This window comes from Jaculus jaculus, chromosome 5, assembly GCF_020740685.1.
Source record: "Jaculus jaculus isolate mJacJac1 chromosome 5, mJacJac1.mat.Y.cur, whole genome shotgun sequence".
NCBI classification, from domain to species: Eukaryota; Metazoa; Chordata; class Mammalia; order Rodentia; family Dipodidae; genus Jaculus; species Jaculus jaculus.
Window position 1 is genome coordinate 159,098,457 of NC_059106.1, and position 16,486 is coordinate 159,114,942.

Here is a 16,486-nt window from a genome sequence, read left to right on the forward strand (position 1 = left end):
TGCACAAGGTGGCGTGTGTATCTGGAGTTTGTTTGCAGTGGCTGGAGGCCCTGGCACACCCATTCTCTCTCTGTCTCTCTCTCTCCCCCTCTTTCTGCCTCTTTCTCTCTCTCAAATAAATAAATAAAAGTAAAACATTTAAAGGCGGGGGGAAAAATTTAAAATATGGCAGGACATCCCACGCAGCAGACAAGGAGAAGGAATGCCAGGCACGCATGTGCCTACGATTCCAAAGGATCATTTTAGGCAACTGGTCAGGCAGGACTTTATGGCTACTGTTTCATTAGTTCCTTTTGTCCAAGATGCCCCTAGACAAAGGTGAAATGCCACTGTGGCCAGCCTAAATGACTATAGGATGATGTCAGGCGTTGAGTTGGGTACCTCTAAAGAAGGGTTTATCTGACTCACTTGCCTACCTTTGTGGATGTTCCCTTTACTGAGCGATGACTTACTTCCTCCTTGTTTTCAGATTGTGGCCAAGAAATACAGAGATTTCGAATTCCCTTTGGAAATGACTGGCCTCTGGAGGTACTTGAACAATGCTTATGCCCGAGACGAGTTCACCAATACGTGCCCAGCCGACCAGGAGATAGAACACGCGTATTCAGATGTGGCGAAAAGAATGAAGTGAGGCTGGGGTGGTCTGTGCCTTATTTCTCAGTGGAGTGAGCTAGGCTTCAGGAAGAGTGTTCTCAGCACCATCTTTTGTAAAACAATGCTGACAGTGTGACAGCAGATGATACATGGTAATTTGCCAAATCCCTGGTGGATCTTTACATACCTGATCAATTTGCATACCAGCCATCTAGTCTATGTTCATTTATGACATAAGTTTTTGATGCTCACTGACATTGTAAACCATGAAATTTAGAGTTAAGTGTTTCGTAGTTTGTTTAAAAGCAAATTGGCTTTGGGTTCTGCTCCCTCTATTTTTAAAAGCTTGGTCTTTGATAGTTTTCATAATCATATCTAGCCTCTATTTATCTTTTTAACTACTAGCTAAATTTTTTCAAAATGAAACCACTGTTTTTATAATTACAAAGTGATGCATGCCTATTTTAATACTTTAAACCATTATCGTATAGTATGAAGAAGGAAGTAAAAAAGCTTCGCTTAAAATGGATCCAATTTAGCTACTGATAACTATTGCTGAGTGTTTCCAGAGTCTTCAATCATTTGTGTCTGTACACACACACACACACACACACACACACACACACACACACACGCTCACATGTCCTCACATCACAGTCAATTTCATTTATATATGGTAAAGTATTTATTTAAAGGACTGGTGAGTGGACCTCTTGGTGCCTTGCTGGTTATCAAGGAAGACCTAAAACAAACACAAAGATTTGGCCCTGCAGCGCCAGGCAGGGTGCAGCATGTCTGGTTTTGAAGAGGCGGGGCCTGGTAGCCTCCTCCCGCACAGCTGCAGGAGGCAGCGTGGTGGGAACCCCAGGACGCCCGTTCCTGACTCCAAGACGCTGCTGTCTCTGACCCCAGGAAAGGCAGTGGAGGGGAGTGCTCATCTGTGCCTTTGGTTTCAGCTGCCTTTTCTGGTGCCTTCTCTTGCTCCTACCCTCCAGGGAGACACTTCATATCAGCTGAGATTTGGACTGAATCTCATTGTCCTGCTTCTCACTGTGGGCGCTGGATTGCTTCTCATGGCCGCTCTCAGGCCCAGCACGTCGCTTCTTCCTCGGTGATACGGCGTGCTGGGGCTAGCTCACACACCGTTGTCGCCGTGCCCTTGAGGTCGTTCTCTGAGGCAGGAAGATTAAGTTCTAGATAAAAGCCCAGGGTGCCATCCTCTTGGTCACTTCTGGTAACCCTTCCAGTTAGCAAGGAAGTAGATACGCCTGAGTCAGAGTTTCTGGTCTCTCTGTGGGTTTCTCTCCATCACCCCCGTGACCAGCCCGCATCACAACCCTGCCGGTGGGTGGACCACTGGACTTCAGTCCCCTCGCGAACGAGACCGTGTGAAGCTGCTTAACTACTCCGTAAGCCCCCAGTTTTGTTCTCTGACAGTTACACACCTTATACCTTCAGGTGATTAGGTTGTGACATGTGGTAGATGCGAAACCTCTCATTTTTCATGCGTACGTCTGCTCAGTAGACAAGTCACTTGAAAGAGAGTGAAATGTATTAACAATAATGAGCCTAGGATTCAGTGACAACTGTGCTCTAATACGGCGGCCACTTTCTTTCTTTGCCTGTGGGAGGCTGTGGTTTTAGAGGGCAGACTGCTTTCCTTGTCACGTGCAGGGGTTCGGAGGCTGCGTTTAACGTGTGCCCCCGCTGTCCAAGTTCTTTCACGTCTCCTTAGTAGTCAGATTTGTTTTTTTTTAATCTGCTTTTCTTATGTGACACTTGAACTTGGTCAACGAGTAGACGATCAGATGTTATTTAGTGCTAACTTAGTACTTTTAGATGTTGGTTGAAGTGATCGTAGACTCTGTGTGCCTTATAAATAAACAAATTATAAAACTTTTAAATGGAACCAATCTTTTTCTTTGATTTTGCCTCTGTGTGTGTGTGTCTATGAATGTGTGTGTGTGTGTGTGTGTGTGTGTGTGCGTGTGTGTGCACAGCAGCCAGAGGTTGTTAATGACAAGTTCTCTAGCTCATTCTACTGACACGGGGTCTCTTGCTTGAACCCAGAGCTTGTGGCTTCAGCTGGTCTAGTGAACCAGCTTGCCCTGGGACTCTCTAACACACGGATTCTGGGATTGTAGGCAGTCTACCATGCTCACCTGGCATTGACATGGGTCCTGGCAGTCCAGACTCTGGTGCTCACACTTGTTTGGCAAACACTTTATCTGCCTAGAAGCTTTATTTCAGTTTCTTGTTCCGGGTGGGTTCCCGCCCATCACGGTGGGGAGGCGAGGCAGCAGGAGCCTTGGCCAGCCGGCCACGTTCAGCACAGCGAGGCGGAGAGATGACAGCTGCTGCTCAGCCAGCTCTCTCCTCTATCCAGCCCAGGGCCCTGGCCCAGGGGACGGTGCTACCCACAGGTAAGGTGGGTCTTCCCACCTCCAGTCACCTACTCAAGACAGTCCCTCACAGGCATGCCCAGAGGGTAACCTAATCCACCCAATAACTCCCATGGGATTCTAGATGTGGTCAAGATGCTGATCGCTATAAACCATCACCAGGCCTCACAGTTAGGAAAGAACAAGAGCAACAAAAACATTCCTCTCAGCCGGGCGTGGTGGCACAGGCCTTTTATCCCAGCACTCGGGAGGCTGAGGTAGGAGGATCACAGTGAGTTCAAGGCCATCCTGAGACCACATAGTTAATTCCAGTTCAGCCTGGGCCAGAGCGAGACCCTACCTTGAAAAAAAAAAAAAAAAAGTTCCTCTCAGGCTGGAGAGATGGCTTAGTGGTTAAGGCATTTGCTTTCCTGCAAAGCCAAAGGACCCATGTTCGGTTCCTCAGGACCCACCTAAGCCAGATGCACAAGGTGGCACATGCTTCTGGAGTTTATTTACAGTGTCTGAAGGCTCTGGCACCCCCACTCTCTTTCTCTCTCACTATCTCTCTCTCTCAAATAAATACTATAAGGAAATACAAATTAAAAGAAAACTTTCCTCTCACCCACACCCTGAGCCTCAAGCAGGGGAAGAGTGCCGTAGCGCTGTGAGGTTATACCCCCTGATCTCCCCAGAAAATGCGGATGGAGTAGTGGATCCAGCCCAGGAAAGACTAGAGCGTTCAATAGCAAACTTCTGAAGAGCGCTCAGGAACTGAAGGTCTTCACTCCCTAGACACAGACCCATAACACACACATGGTATGACACACATGCACAGACCTAATACACACATGTATGTTCACACACACTCACATCGGCTCACGGCGCTCACACATATGTGCAAGCACACTTAGACATTTATACGCAGGTGCACACTCACTGCACACCCCACCACGCTCCCTGGTTCATCTGCCCACTGTTGCAGTCAGGTTCACATTGCTGGTAGAAATCACCTGACCAAAAGCAGCTTGTGGGAAAGAGAGGTTTATTTTGACCTATAGGCTCCACGGGAAAGCTCCACGATGGCAGGGGCAAACAATGGCATGAGCAGAGGGTAGACATCACCCCCTGGCCAACATAAGGTGGACCATAGCAACAGAAAAGTGTGCCAAACACTGGCATGGGGAAACTGGCTATAACACCCATAAGCCCGCTCCCAACAATACACTCTTCCAGGAGGCTTTAATTTCCAATTGCCATCAGCTGGAGAACCTAACCTGAGTTTATGAGAGACACCTGAGTCAGACCACCAGCACCCCCCCGCCCACCAAGGACAGTTCAACTTTGTCACCACTAGGTGGCACTTCCTCACACTTCCTCTCATCTCCTGATGGAGCCAGGTGACCTCCGTGTCCCCTTAGATGAAATGGGCTCCAGGTAGTAGTTGAGTTGACCCACGACCTGATGCAGACAGCCTTGGACTGCATCCAACCCAGCTTGGGTCTCTGGTTGTCAGCCCAGGGACCCACCTGTGGAAAGGTGACCTTTCAGTGTCGCGGAAGCCGAGTATGAAGTGTCTCTGGTCCTAGGAAGGTCATGCCCAAATGTCAGGCAGTGTTTTCTCATGTGCTGAATGAAGAGTGTCCATGAGAGAGGGCCTGCTGCTCTGTCCTGTGACCTTCTGTCTTGCCATGAAAACAGCAGTGACAAGAAGCCACTTGCCATTCCTAAAGCTGACGTTGCCTCGCTTGCTTTCTGAGTGTGGAGGGTGATGAAGGGACGGGCGGGCGAGATAGTTGGATGTTCACTTCCTTGAGGATGTCAGAAATTGTATCAAACCCTCAGGACACCCCTGTACAGTGACATCCAGCACCTTGTCAGGTCAGAGGGTGGTGGCGATGTCCCTGTTGGTGGTGGGAAGCTTTGTAAACAGCCTTGCCTGGGCCACTCCTCTGACCGAGTGGGTCATCGTCTCTGTGGCTGGACTTGACCCTGGAGTCTTCTGACATTCTCCCCCAAGTGATTCTCTGGGGCTGCTAGATGCTTTCGGAAATTCTTTCTAGGCCAACTACCTTCTGGGTCCTGGGTTTAAGCAGCATTAGGAATGAGGTGGACAAGCAGTGCTGGGGGCCTTGCACGGACAAGGTGCAACTCCTGAGGAAGTTGGTTGCCATTTGCTCTGAGTGACACGTGTCAAACCCAAAGTTCAGGCCGGGGAGATGGCTCAGTGGGTCGGAACACTTGCTGTTCAGATATGAAGCTCTGAGTTCCATCTCTGGCACCCACGTACAAGGCTGGGCTTGGGGTTACATGCACGCCTGTAACCCCGGTGCTGAGAAAGGCGGCGCCAGGAGAATCACTGGGGCTCAATGGTCAGCCAGTCTGACCCAGAAAGGGTGGATCCAGGTTCGGTGAGAGACGTCATGCCAAGGAAACAGAATGGAAGAGCAGCAGAGGAGGACGTCCAGTGTTTTCTGGCCTCCACATGGGTGTGCACGGGACACAGGCATCGGCACACATATGCACATTTCCCAACACACACACAGAAAGAAACCCAATGTAGTGTGTAGTCTAATGTCCCCTCAGAACTCACAGTGACTGGAACTCCATCCAGAACGTGACCATTGTTGCAAACAGGGACTTTGCAGATGTCATCAGTGAAGTTTGGATGCGGCCCTCTCGGACCAAGGCAGGTCCTAAATCCAACATGACTGCTGTCATGACGAGCAGTGGAGACACAGACAGACAGACAGACAGACACAGGGGAGGGGCCGCGCGAAGCTCGTGTGAGAGTCTGGAGGGGCGCAGCAGCCCAAGTCAAGCAAAGCCCAAGACAGCCACCAAGGGAGGCCAGAAGGGACAAGGGAGGACTCTTCCTCAGAGCCTTTGGAGGGAGCGCAGCTCCACCGATGGCTTCTTTGAGACATCAGGTCTGCAGAGCAGAGGGGGGCAATTATACGTTTTTGGTGTTTTAAGCTCCCTCCCTCCTTGTCACTGTGGCCACAGGAGTCTACGACAGCAGTGAGGTGTGGGTCACAGCATAGGTGAGTCCCATCTTCTCAAAGTAGCTGAGTCCCATCATGTTCCCTTAGCCACGAGAAACACTGGAGCGAGCAGCGCAGCTCGAAGAAGAGGGAAGGTGGGCTCCACGCGGAGCATGGCTCATGTTTCTAGGCAGAGCGAGGACAGCTAGGTCCCGGCTGGGGCAGGATCTGAACCTGATGTCCGATTTGTTAACTTGGCTGGAGGGATGGCTTGACGGTTAAGACACTTGTCTGCAAAGCCAAAGGACCCAGGTTCAATTCCCCAGGACCCACATAAGCCAGATGGCAGTGGCTCTCTCTCCCTCTTTATCTCTGTCAAATAACTGCATAATTTTTTTTTTTTTAAAGAGGGTGCAACTTACCCAGTAGGTACCACTTAGCTAAGTTTGCCCGGAAGGAAAAGTGGCTAGTTAAATGATTCGAGTTTTGACCCTTCCCCAAGCCACCCTGCCATGTCCGGCCCGTGGGTAGCTTTGGAAAGAGAGCCACACCAGTTACTTTACTCCTTGCTGAAGCAGAATACCTAAGAGAAATAATTTAAGGGAAGAGGATTTATTCCGGCTCGTTGGTGGTTCAATGGATGCAGACCACCAGGGTAGGAAAGGCATGGCGACAAGAGTGGTCCACAGCTGTGGCGGTGGACGCATGAGGCGGCTGATTGCAGTGCCTCTCACCCTCAAACCTCACTTCTGGGGCCTTACATCTGCCAGCCAGGTCGCATACCCACAAGGTTCTACAATCTCCCAAACTAGCGCCAGCAGCTGACGACCAACCCTTGTAGCAGTCAGCCTGTGGAGGACATTTCTGTTCAATATGACATCAGCCCACCTTTCTGGACCTATTATATCATCTTATTTATTATTATTATTATTACTATTATTTTAGGTTTCTTTTTTTTTGGTTTTTCAAGGTAGGGTCTCACTGTAGCTCAGGCTGACCTGGAATTCACTATGGAGTCTCAGGATGGCCTCGAACTCACGGTGATCCTCCTACCTCTGCCTCCCGACTGCTGGGATTAAAGGTGTGCGCCACCACACCCGGCTTATTTTAGGTTTCTTGAGATAAAGTCTTACTCTAGCCCAGGCTGACCTGGAATTCGTTATATATTCAGGGTAACCTCGAACTCATGGTGCTCTTCCTACCTCAGCCTTTCAAATTCTGGGAGTAAAGGCTTGTGCCACCATGTGTGGCTGATTTTTTTTAAAAAAATTTCATTTCACTTATTTATTTATTTGACAGTGAGAGAGAGAGAAAGAGAGAGAGAGTGAGTGAGAAAATGGGTGTGCCAAAGCCTCCAACCTCTGCAAACAAACTCCAGATTCATAAGCCCCCTTGTGCATCTGGCTATCATGGGCCCTGGGGAATTGAACCGAGGTCCTTTGGCTTAGCAGGCAAATGCCTTAACTGTTAAACCATCCCTCCAGCCCATGTGGCTGACTTTTTAAAAAACATCTTATTTATTTGCAAAGAGAGACAGAGACACATCAGGGCTGCAGACACTGCAAATGAATGCCTGACGTGTATACCACTTTGACGGTGAGAGGATGTCTCCACTTGTGGCTTGAGTTCTGTGTCCTGGCTGTGTGACCTGGCTTTATGTGAGCACTGGGGATTTGAACCCAGGTTGTTAGACATTGCAGGCAAGAGCCTTAACCGCTGAGACGTCTCTCCAGCCCCGCTCATCTGTTAATGCACAGATGGCAGAATAGACTCTTCTCCGTAGTTTCTATCTGTGAAGTCTTCAACCGTGAGCCAGAGTGACAGGTAATAATATTTGGGGAAAAACTCCCGTCACAAAGATGAAGTATGTCTGTATTAATTACTTGTTGTTGCTGTAAGCAAAGTGACCTAAGCAAGGGTTTCTTTTGGTTCACGGTTTTAACAGATACAGTCCAGCATATGAGAGAGGGCACAACAGCAGAGCTTGAGGCAGCTGGTCACACTGCGTCCACAGTCAGGAAGCAGAGAGATGAATGCTCTGCTTGCTAACTCCTTTTTATTCAGGTGGAGATGCCAGCCCATGGGATGCCTCTGCCCACCTTTAAATTCTTTTTGTTTATTATTTTTATTTATTTATTTGAGAGCAACAGACAGAGAGAGAAAGAGTCAGATAGTCAGATAGAGAGAGAGAGAATGGATGCACCAGGGCCTCCAGCCGCTGCAAACAAACTCCAAACGCGTGCGCCCCCTTGTGCATCTGGCTGATGTGGGTGCTGGGGAATGGAGCCTTGAACCGGGGTCCTTAGGCTTCACAGGCAAGCGCTTAACCACTAAGCAATCTCTCCAGCCCATCTGCCCACCTTTAAAGTGAGTCTTCTCTTCTCAGTTAAGCCTTTCTGGAACGACCCTCATAGACACACCCAGAGCTATGTGTCCATGACAAATCTAAATCCGGTCAAGTTGACGGTGAAGATTAACTACCTTGCCCTAGGTCTGGTTCAGAATGCAAACATCTTTTGCTTCCTGCTTTAGGGATTTTCCACGGACATTTTACTTTTTCATGGAGTCACTCTCCACATTTCGGAAATCTATGTCATCTGTAAGTAAAGTAGCACTCTCTAGTGGCCTGGTCATTTAATATGACGTCAGCGATGATTACCCGCAATGGGTTTCCTTCCAGCAGAAAGAACGCTGTCCTTCTGACCAGCTGGATATTCAATGACCCAAACAGAGAGGAGCGGGGGCTGCCGGAGCCTTTCTCAGAACAATTTGCCAATTTGCCCTTAGCCACAATGCAGCCCTTCTTAGCTTCTGCCCATGGCACACACCTTGAGTGGAAGAAAACAAAGTGGGCACGGAGAAAATGTGGGCACAGTTTGTCTCTGCAGTTTCTGAGATGGTGCGTTTGTTTCCTATCCCGTGTGACAAATGTCCACAAGGTTAGCAGCTGAACACACCCGTGTTTACTATGTCACAGGTCCCAGTGATCAAGAGTGTGGAGGCTTGGATCTGAAACATCACTCTCAGGCCAGCTGCTAAGGGAGTGGCTGCTGTCCTGCGGCGTCAGTGGAGCATGGTGGAAAACTTTAGGAGGTGAGGCTTAGGGCGAAAGAAGCAGGTCACTGGGGACGTGCACCCTTTCCTTGCTCTCTCACTCGCTGCTTCCCTGGCATCATGAGGCGGGCAGCTTTGCCCCTCCCGCATGCTCCCGGGCATGATGTCTGCCATGCCACAGGCTTGCAGTGATGGATGGAGTCAGGTGGCCGTGAACTGGAACCTCTGAAGCCATGAGCCAAATTAAATCTTTTCTTCTTTAAGTTGTTTTTTTTTTTTGGTTTTTTGAGGTAGGGTCTCACTCTGGCCCAGGCTGACCTGGAATTCACTATGTAGTCTCAGGGTGGCCTCAAACTTATGGTGATCCTTCTCCCTCTACCTCCCGAGTGCTGGGATTCAAGGTGTGTGCCACCACCCCCGACTAAGTTGATGTTTTTTATAGGTATTTTGTCAAAGTGGCAAACAGATAGCTAAGATAGGGAACCTAGGCAGTCCATACCTTGTTTCTTTCTTATTTTTTAAAAAAATTGTTTTTATTTTTATTTATTTATTTGCGAGCAACAGACAGAGAGAGAAAGTGGCAGAGAGAGAGAGAGAGAATGGGCGCACCAGGGACTCCAGCCACTGCAAACGAACTCCAGATGCGTGCGCCCCCTTGTGCACCTGGCTAATGTGGGTCCTGGGGAATCAAGCTTCGAGCCAGGGTCCTCAGGCTTCATAGGCAAGTGCTTAACCACTAAGCCATCTCTCCAGCCCCCATACCTTTTTTCTTTTCTGAGAAACACAGGTCAAAATGAAGGTATTGGCTAAAGCTGTCATTACATGCCAGGCTTGAAATGAGCAGATTCTACTTTCTTGTTTTTTAATCTTTTTGTTCAGTTTTTATTTATTTACTTGAGAGCAACAGACATACAGAGAAAGGCAAAGAGAGAGAGAGAGAGAGAGAGAGAGAGAGAGAGAGAGAGAGAGAGAATGGGTGCGCCAGGGCCTCCAGCCACTGCAAACAAACTGTAGACGCGTGCGCCCCCTTGTGCATCTGGCTAACGTGGGTCCCGGGGAATCGAGCCTCGAACCTGGGTCCTTAGGCTTCACAGGCAAGCACTTAATCATTAAGCCATCTCTCCAGCCCAGAATCTACTTTCTTGCAAGTGTGGGGCTCAAGCTCTTACCTCTGAGAGACCATCCACCACTCCCCGCCCTGTGGCTCTCTCCATACATGTGTTTGCTTCTTTAAGACCAGCAGGTGGATGTTTACATTGCTTCACATCTCTTCCTTCTTCCATATCTGACTTTTCCCTCTTTTTATTTTTAAAATTAAAAAAAAATTATTTAATTTAATTTATTTATTGGAGAGAGAGAGAGGCAAATAGGCAGATAGAAAGAGACAGTTTGAGAATGGGTGTGTCAGGGCCTACAGCCACTGCAAACAAACTCCAGATGAATGTGCCACCTTGTGCAGCTGGCTTACATGGGTCCTGGGGAATTGAACCTGGGTCCTTTGGCTTTGTAGGCAAATGACTTAACGGCTAAGCCATCTCTCCAGCCCAATTTTCCCCTCTTTAAAGGGCTCATTTTCTTAGGCCAGGCCCTCCCAGGATACTCTCACAAGATAAAGTCTCTATACGTAAGTCAACTGATTAGGGACTTCAGTTACATATTCAAAAATCCCTTCACCTTCGGCTTAGAGTGTAACTTAGTCATTGGAGTAATAGAGCATTTACTCATAGCTCCCATCCAACCTAGTGAGCAAGGAATTTAAACAAGAGTGTGTACTTTAATGTCTGGGAATATTAGGGGCCAAGTTAGCATTCTCTTGCCATAGATGAGGTGGCAAGTTTGTGAGGGTTATTCCAGAAAAAGTCTTTACCATCAGTACACAAGCCCTGGATTGAGGTCAACTGAAGCTACCTTGCCAAACCACTTTGGTGTTCCCAAGCCACACCATGGCATCAGGTGTCTGCTGTATATCTCCCTGGCAAGCTTCCCTGAGACACTCTTACTTCTAATCCTTGGGCTGAAACACTTTGGGGCGGGAAGATACGATGTTCCCTCAAGTCATCTTGACTTGATTCCCCAGTTCCTGTGACAAAGCAGGGGTTTGTTGACCTCTATGTCTTGGCACCAAATATCCTTATTTACACAGTCTTTTGCCAAAGGGTAGGGAGGGAGGGTGGAGCTGAAGGAAGGATTCTTTTGCAGTTGGTCAATGAAAGGCTTTGTTATGATTTTGCTGTTGAGCAGGTGGCCAAATATCTCAGGTATAAGGCAGGCAGATTTCTCCCCCCTTTGTTCTCCCTCCTCACAGCTTCATGATGTAGAAATTAATAAAGTAAGAATAGGGCCAAGCTTCTTCTGTAGTAGGCCATCTTTCAGAGTCTGGAAGAAGTTACATGGAATTTAGAAAAACAAGCCCAGAGATGTCAGCCCTTCCTTATTCTCCTTGAGTTTTAGTCTATGTTACTCATCCATGCATGTTTAGTAGTTTTATGTCTGATGTAGCTCTGATGGCTGGATGATCTGTCTAAACCAATCATACTCTCTCAAGTGATGAGAGATATGAGAGACATGGATTAGATTTTCCAGTATATTTAGTTTATTTATTTAAGAGAGAGAGAGAGAGAGAAGCAGAGAGAAAGAGAGAGAGAGAATGGGTGTGCCAGGGCCTCCAGCCACTGCAGACAAACTCCATATGCCTTCTCCTGCTTGTGCATCTGGCTTACATGAGTCCTGGGGAATCAAACGTGGGTCATTTGGCTTTGCAGGAAAATGCCTTTACCACTAAGCCATCTCTCCAGCCTGGTTAGATTTTCCTAGGTGGTTTAGAAGTCATAGTCCCATAGGTTTTATTTATGTACTCATTTATTTTTAATTTTTTTTTTTAGAGAGAGAGAGAGAATTGGTGCACAGGGGCCTCAGCCACTTAAATTGAACTCTAGACACTTGGGCCTCCTAGTGGGCACGTGCGACCTTGTGCTGGTGCCACCTTTGTGCGTCTGGCTTATGTGGGATCTGGAAAGTCAGATATGGGTCCTTATGCTTTGCAGGCAAGTGCCTTAACTGCTAAGCCATCTCTCCAGCCCCATTTATTTCTTTGAAAATATTTTCTATTTATTTGCAAGAAGAGCTCCAGGGCCTCTTTGCTATAGACAAGCTTCAGGTACATGTGCCACTTTGTAGATCGGGCTTTATGTGGAAAGTGGGGAATCTAACCTGGGTGACCAGGCTTTGCAGGCAAGTTCCTTTAACCACTAAACCATCTCCCCAGCCCAACCTACAGATTTTAAGCCAGCGGAAAGTGAAATCTCTGTCGAAATAGGAATGCTGAGGTGGGGAGCGAAATGTAATTATTGACTTGTGAGAATACAACAGCCAAGTGAAGCTCCCTTGTGCAATGGCAGGTCACTAGGGCTGATGTCACATGGACAGAAACCTAGTCCTCAGGATACTTTACAAATATTTTTATTTACTTGCACGTGTGTGTGTGTGTGTGTGTGTGTGTGTGTGTGTAGGCATGCCAGGGCCTCGTGCCACTGCAAACAATAATAGACACTGTGCCACGCTTTGAGTCCAGCTGATGTGGGTGGCTTGGGAATTGAACCCAGGCTGGCAAGCTTTGCTACCAAGTTCCTTTAAGCCATCAGCCCCAGGCCTCAGGCTTCTTGATACCAAGTGAACAACTCAGCCTCATGTCATTATGTTTCCATAACCTTCTCTGGTTTTATGCAATACACAACTCTTCATGAGGCCTGTGTACCTACGTCATGATCTTCCAACTTTTATGAGAGGCCTCTTCCAAGGAAATTATGAATATTTCACATTGTGAAGAGCTGGAAGTTGACTAACCTGTAGTTTGAGTTTGTTTGGTGGGTTTTCTGGGAAATCATGTTCTGGGGGGAGATGATAAGTAATTTAACATTGCAGCTTTAAAAGTATTTATTATTTGTGGGCTGGAGAGATGGCTTAGTGGTTAAGCGCTTGCCTGTGAAGCCTAAGGACCCCGGTTCAAGGCTTGGTTCCCCAGGTCCCACGTTAGCCAGATGCACAAGGGGGCGCACGCGTCTGGAGTTCGTTTGCAGAGGCTGGCAGCCCTGGCGCGCCCATTCTCTCTCTCTCCCTCTATCTGTCTTTCTTCTGTGTGTCTGTCGCTCTCAAATAAATAAATAAAAAATTTTTAAAAAGTATTTATTATTTGTGGGCTGGAGAGATGACTTGGCAGTTAAGGACACTTGCCTGCAATGCCGAACAACCTGGGTCCAATTCTCCAGTACCCATGTAAAGCTAGATGTACAAAGTGGTATGTGCATCTGGAGTTTGTTTGCCTTGGCAACCCATTCTCATTCCTCTGTCTCCTTGCAAATAAAGAAATAAAATATTTTTTTTTAAATATATTTTTATTGGGCTGGAGAGATGGCTTAGTGGTTAAGCGCTTGCCTGTGAAGCCTGAGGACTCCAGTTCGAGGCTCGATTTCCCAGGACCCACGTTAGCCAGATGCACAAGAGGGCACATGCATCTGGAGTTCATTTGCAGTGGCTGGAGGCCCTGGAGAGCCCATTCTCTCTCTCTATCTCCTTCTTTCACTCTCTGTCTGTTATTCTCAAATGAATAAATAAAAATAAAATAAAGTTATATTTTTATTCGTGTATATGTCTGTTTATGAGTGTACACAAGCTTCTCTTGCCTTTGCAAATGAATGCCTGTTGGCTTTATGTGAGTGGCTGGGGAATTGAACCTGGCTTTGCAAGTAAATACCTTTAACTACTGAGTCATCTCCCTAGCCCCTGTTTTTTTTAAATTAATTTAAAGGTATTGATTACTATTATGATACTTGAGTCCTGAGAACAAAATAATAATTTTGAATTTGTGTTGAGAAAGACAAATATAATTGAGGCACACTGGTTTTGTTTTTATTTAGTACTGCTGGATAAGATAGCCGTTTCCTTACTGAGAAATGAACACGTAGTTTCAAGTAAAACATAGCTTTACAGATGAAATGATTGCTATCTTTATTAGTAAGAACATTTTTCTGAGGGCTCTGGGATTCCCTATTATGGGTTGTCAAAAAGGTGCATGCTTTCCATCTTGCTCTAAAGGATAGCCGGATGCTCTCCCTGAGTTCAGGAGGGATTGGCCTTGGCTCTGTAAAAACTTTCTAGAGAGCAACAGTAGCTTGACTCTGAAATGGCTGAGATGGAGCAGGTGTGGCATCTCCTCTGCCCGCTTAGGACATCTTGATACAGAGTGAGTCTCATCTCTCAGAGACATCTTGGGGTGTCCTGCCTGGCAGCCAGAGAGCCGATTACATCACCTATTAGCATGGTGTCAGCAATCACTTGTCTGTGAAAGTGGTTTGTTTTGGTATTTCAGGGAATTCTGGAGATCTATTTCCACTTTCATTAGTCATGGGTAAAGTTTAAAATGCTACTTTTCAGAGGCCATGACCTTGATGCCAATATAGGGACCTTGAGTGCCGGGAGAACTGAGTTTCCTTTTTACGGTGACGCATTTGTGGGTCTTGCCTGATAATCTGGGGCTGGGTGACACAGGAATGATTGCTCCGCTGTAGGAAATGTAGTCCTTCCTCCCTGGGATGTCAGGAAGCTTTCCCAGGGTGCACGGTGGTGGCTGGCTAGTCATGGCTCTCTCCCAAACTGACAACTAGCAACAGAAAACTTTTCTTCAAACTCAGAGCATGGTTAATGGTTAATGCCTGAAGCTAATTTTTGTGGAACTTTGTATCACAGGAACCATCAGGGGAATGACAGTTCCCAGCAATCTAGCCCTCACTTCCTGTCTCCCCATCCTGAGGCCTTCTGGGGTTCCGTTTGTGCCTGTGCGTGTGTCTCTGTCCATATCAGCAACATCAAACAGATGTGGGAGCAGGCCCCTTCTTACAGGAGGAAAGGAGAAGGAAGTTGAAATCGATGAGAATCAAGGAACAAGGGGAGGGCTTCGTATGGGCAGGAACAGCGCGATTACTCAACCCTTGGGTTTTTAATCAAGGGATCTTGGTAATGAACAATATATCCTTTGTTGGACACAAAAGGAAAATGCAAAGCAGAGGCCAGTAGAGATTTAGTAAACAGAGCTATCTATACGGCCCTGAAGGGGGATAAGTACGCAGCGACGGTCTCTAACCCCATCGAAAGGGACAATGGTCAACACCTTGAGCTGAAACAGGGCATGAAGAACATTTTGGATTAACTTGGACAATCGATTAGCATAATCAGCTCAAAAAAAAAAAAATAGAAGACTTTGAAGTCATTTTGATTGTCAACAACAAAAGTCAATAGTGCTATGGGAAACCAGATGACTCCAGAGTAGTTTTTTTTAACTAGCTTCCAGATCCTCTTCCTCCCCTTCCCCGGAGAAGCCCCCTTTCATCTCAGCTGAGGTTCCTTCAGGGTCCATGTAGCTTCTGAAGCCACAATCGAGCCCACTTCAGGCCCGAGTCACTTCCTCCAGATGAGGACACATGTGACAAGCCTTGCTTGTGCCTCTTCTCTTTAGCTGTCTCCTGATCTGTCATCTAGATTGTGAACCACCCTTAAAGATGACCACAGACCTTGGGAGTCGTCTCTTCAAAGCACCTGGGATTACATGGCCGAAGTCCCAGGGAAGCAAGGGCAGCAGAAGCGTCCGTTACGGTGACGGCAGAAGTCTGGTTAGCCACTGACTTTCTGAATTCCTTCAACGGAAAAACTATTTAAAGAGCTAGACGGTCCTTGTCTTAGATGACGAAGAACCTCACCTCTACTTTGCACTTGGTCACTCACTGTTGAGACTTGATCACACTTACTTCCCAGGGATGCTCTCTTTTTGTTTGTTTGATTGATTGATTGTTTTTTTTCGAAGTAGGGTCTCACTCTGCACCAGGCTGACCTGGAATTCACTATGTAGTCTCAGGGTGGCCTTGAACTCATGGCGATCCTCCTACCTCTGCCTCCCGAGTGCTGGGATTAAAGACATGTGCCACCATGCCTGGCTACAAACAGGCTTTTTTTAAAAATATTTTTTTGTTCATTTTTAATTTATTTATTTGAAAGTGACAGAGAGGGAGAGAAAGAGACAGATAGAGAGGGAATGGGCGCTCCAGGGCCTCCAGCCACTGCACACGAACTCCAGACGCGTGCGCCCCCTTGTGCATCTGGCTAACGTGGGTCCTGGGGAAACGAGCCTCGAACCGGGGTCCTTAGGCTTCACAGGCAAGCGCTGAACCACTAAGCCATCTCTCCAGCCCACAAACAGGCTTTTTAAGCATGGTGTTTTAGGTTCCCTGGGCACTAAAGGATGTTGCTTTACTCACAAAGTGAGTGACAGGCTTCTTGATGGCCAGGGTCCCAAGAAGTTCCGAGGCTTGATCTCCACAGCTGGTGGGGATGAAGAGCAAGCGCTGGGCTGCAACCCAGAAATGCTGACTCAGCCCCAAAGTGACAAACGAACCTGGTTGGAAACACATGGATGTCAATTCTAAT

At 47.5% G+C, this 16,486-nt stretch overlaps 1 protein-coding gene across 1 annotated transcript in view; it reads left to right on the plus strand.

Moving 5' to 3' along the window:
* The window catches only part of Clic6 (chloride intracellular channel 6), a 48,474-nt gene extending 46,704 nt beyond the window's left edge, over positions 1-1,770 (plus strand). The window contains exon 6 of the mRNA XM_004654583.3: positions 470-1,770. Coding sequence (XP_004654640.2) covers positions 470-631 — 162 coding nt within the window. The 3' untranslated portion in view covers positions 632-1,770. The remainder of the gene's footprint in view (positions 1-469) is intronic.
* Positions 1,771-16,486: the final 14,716 nt, after the last annotated feature.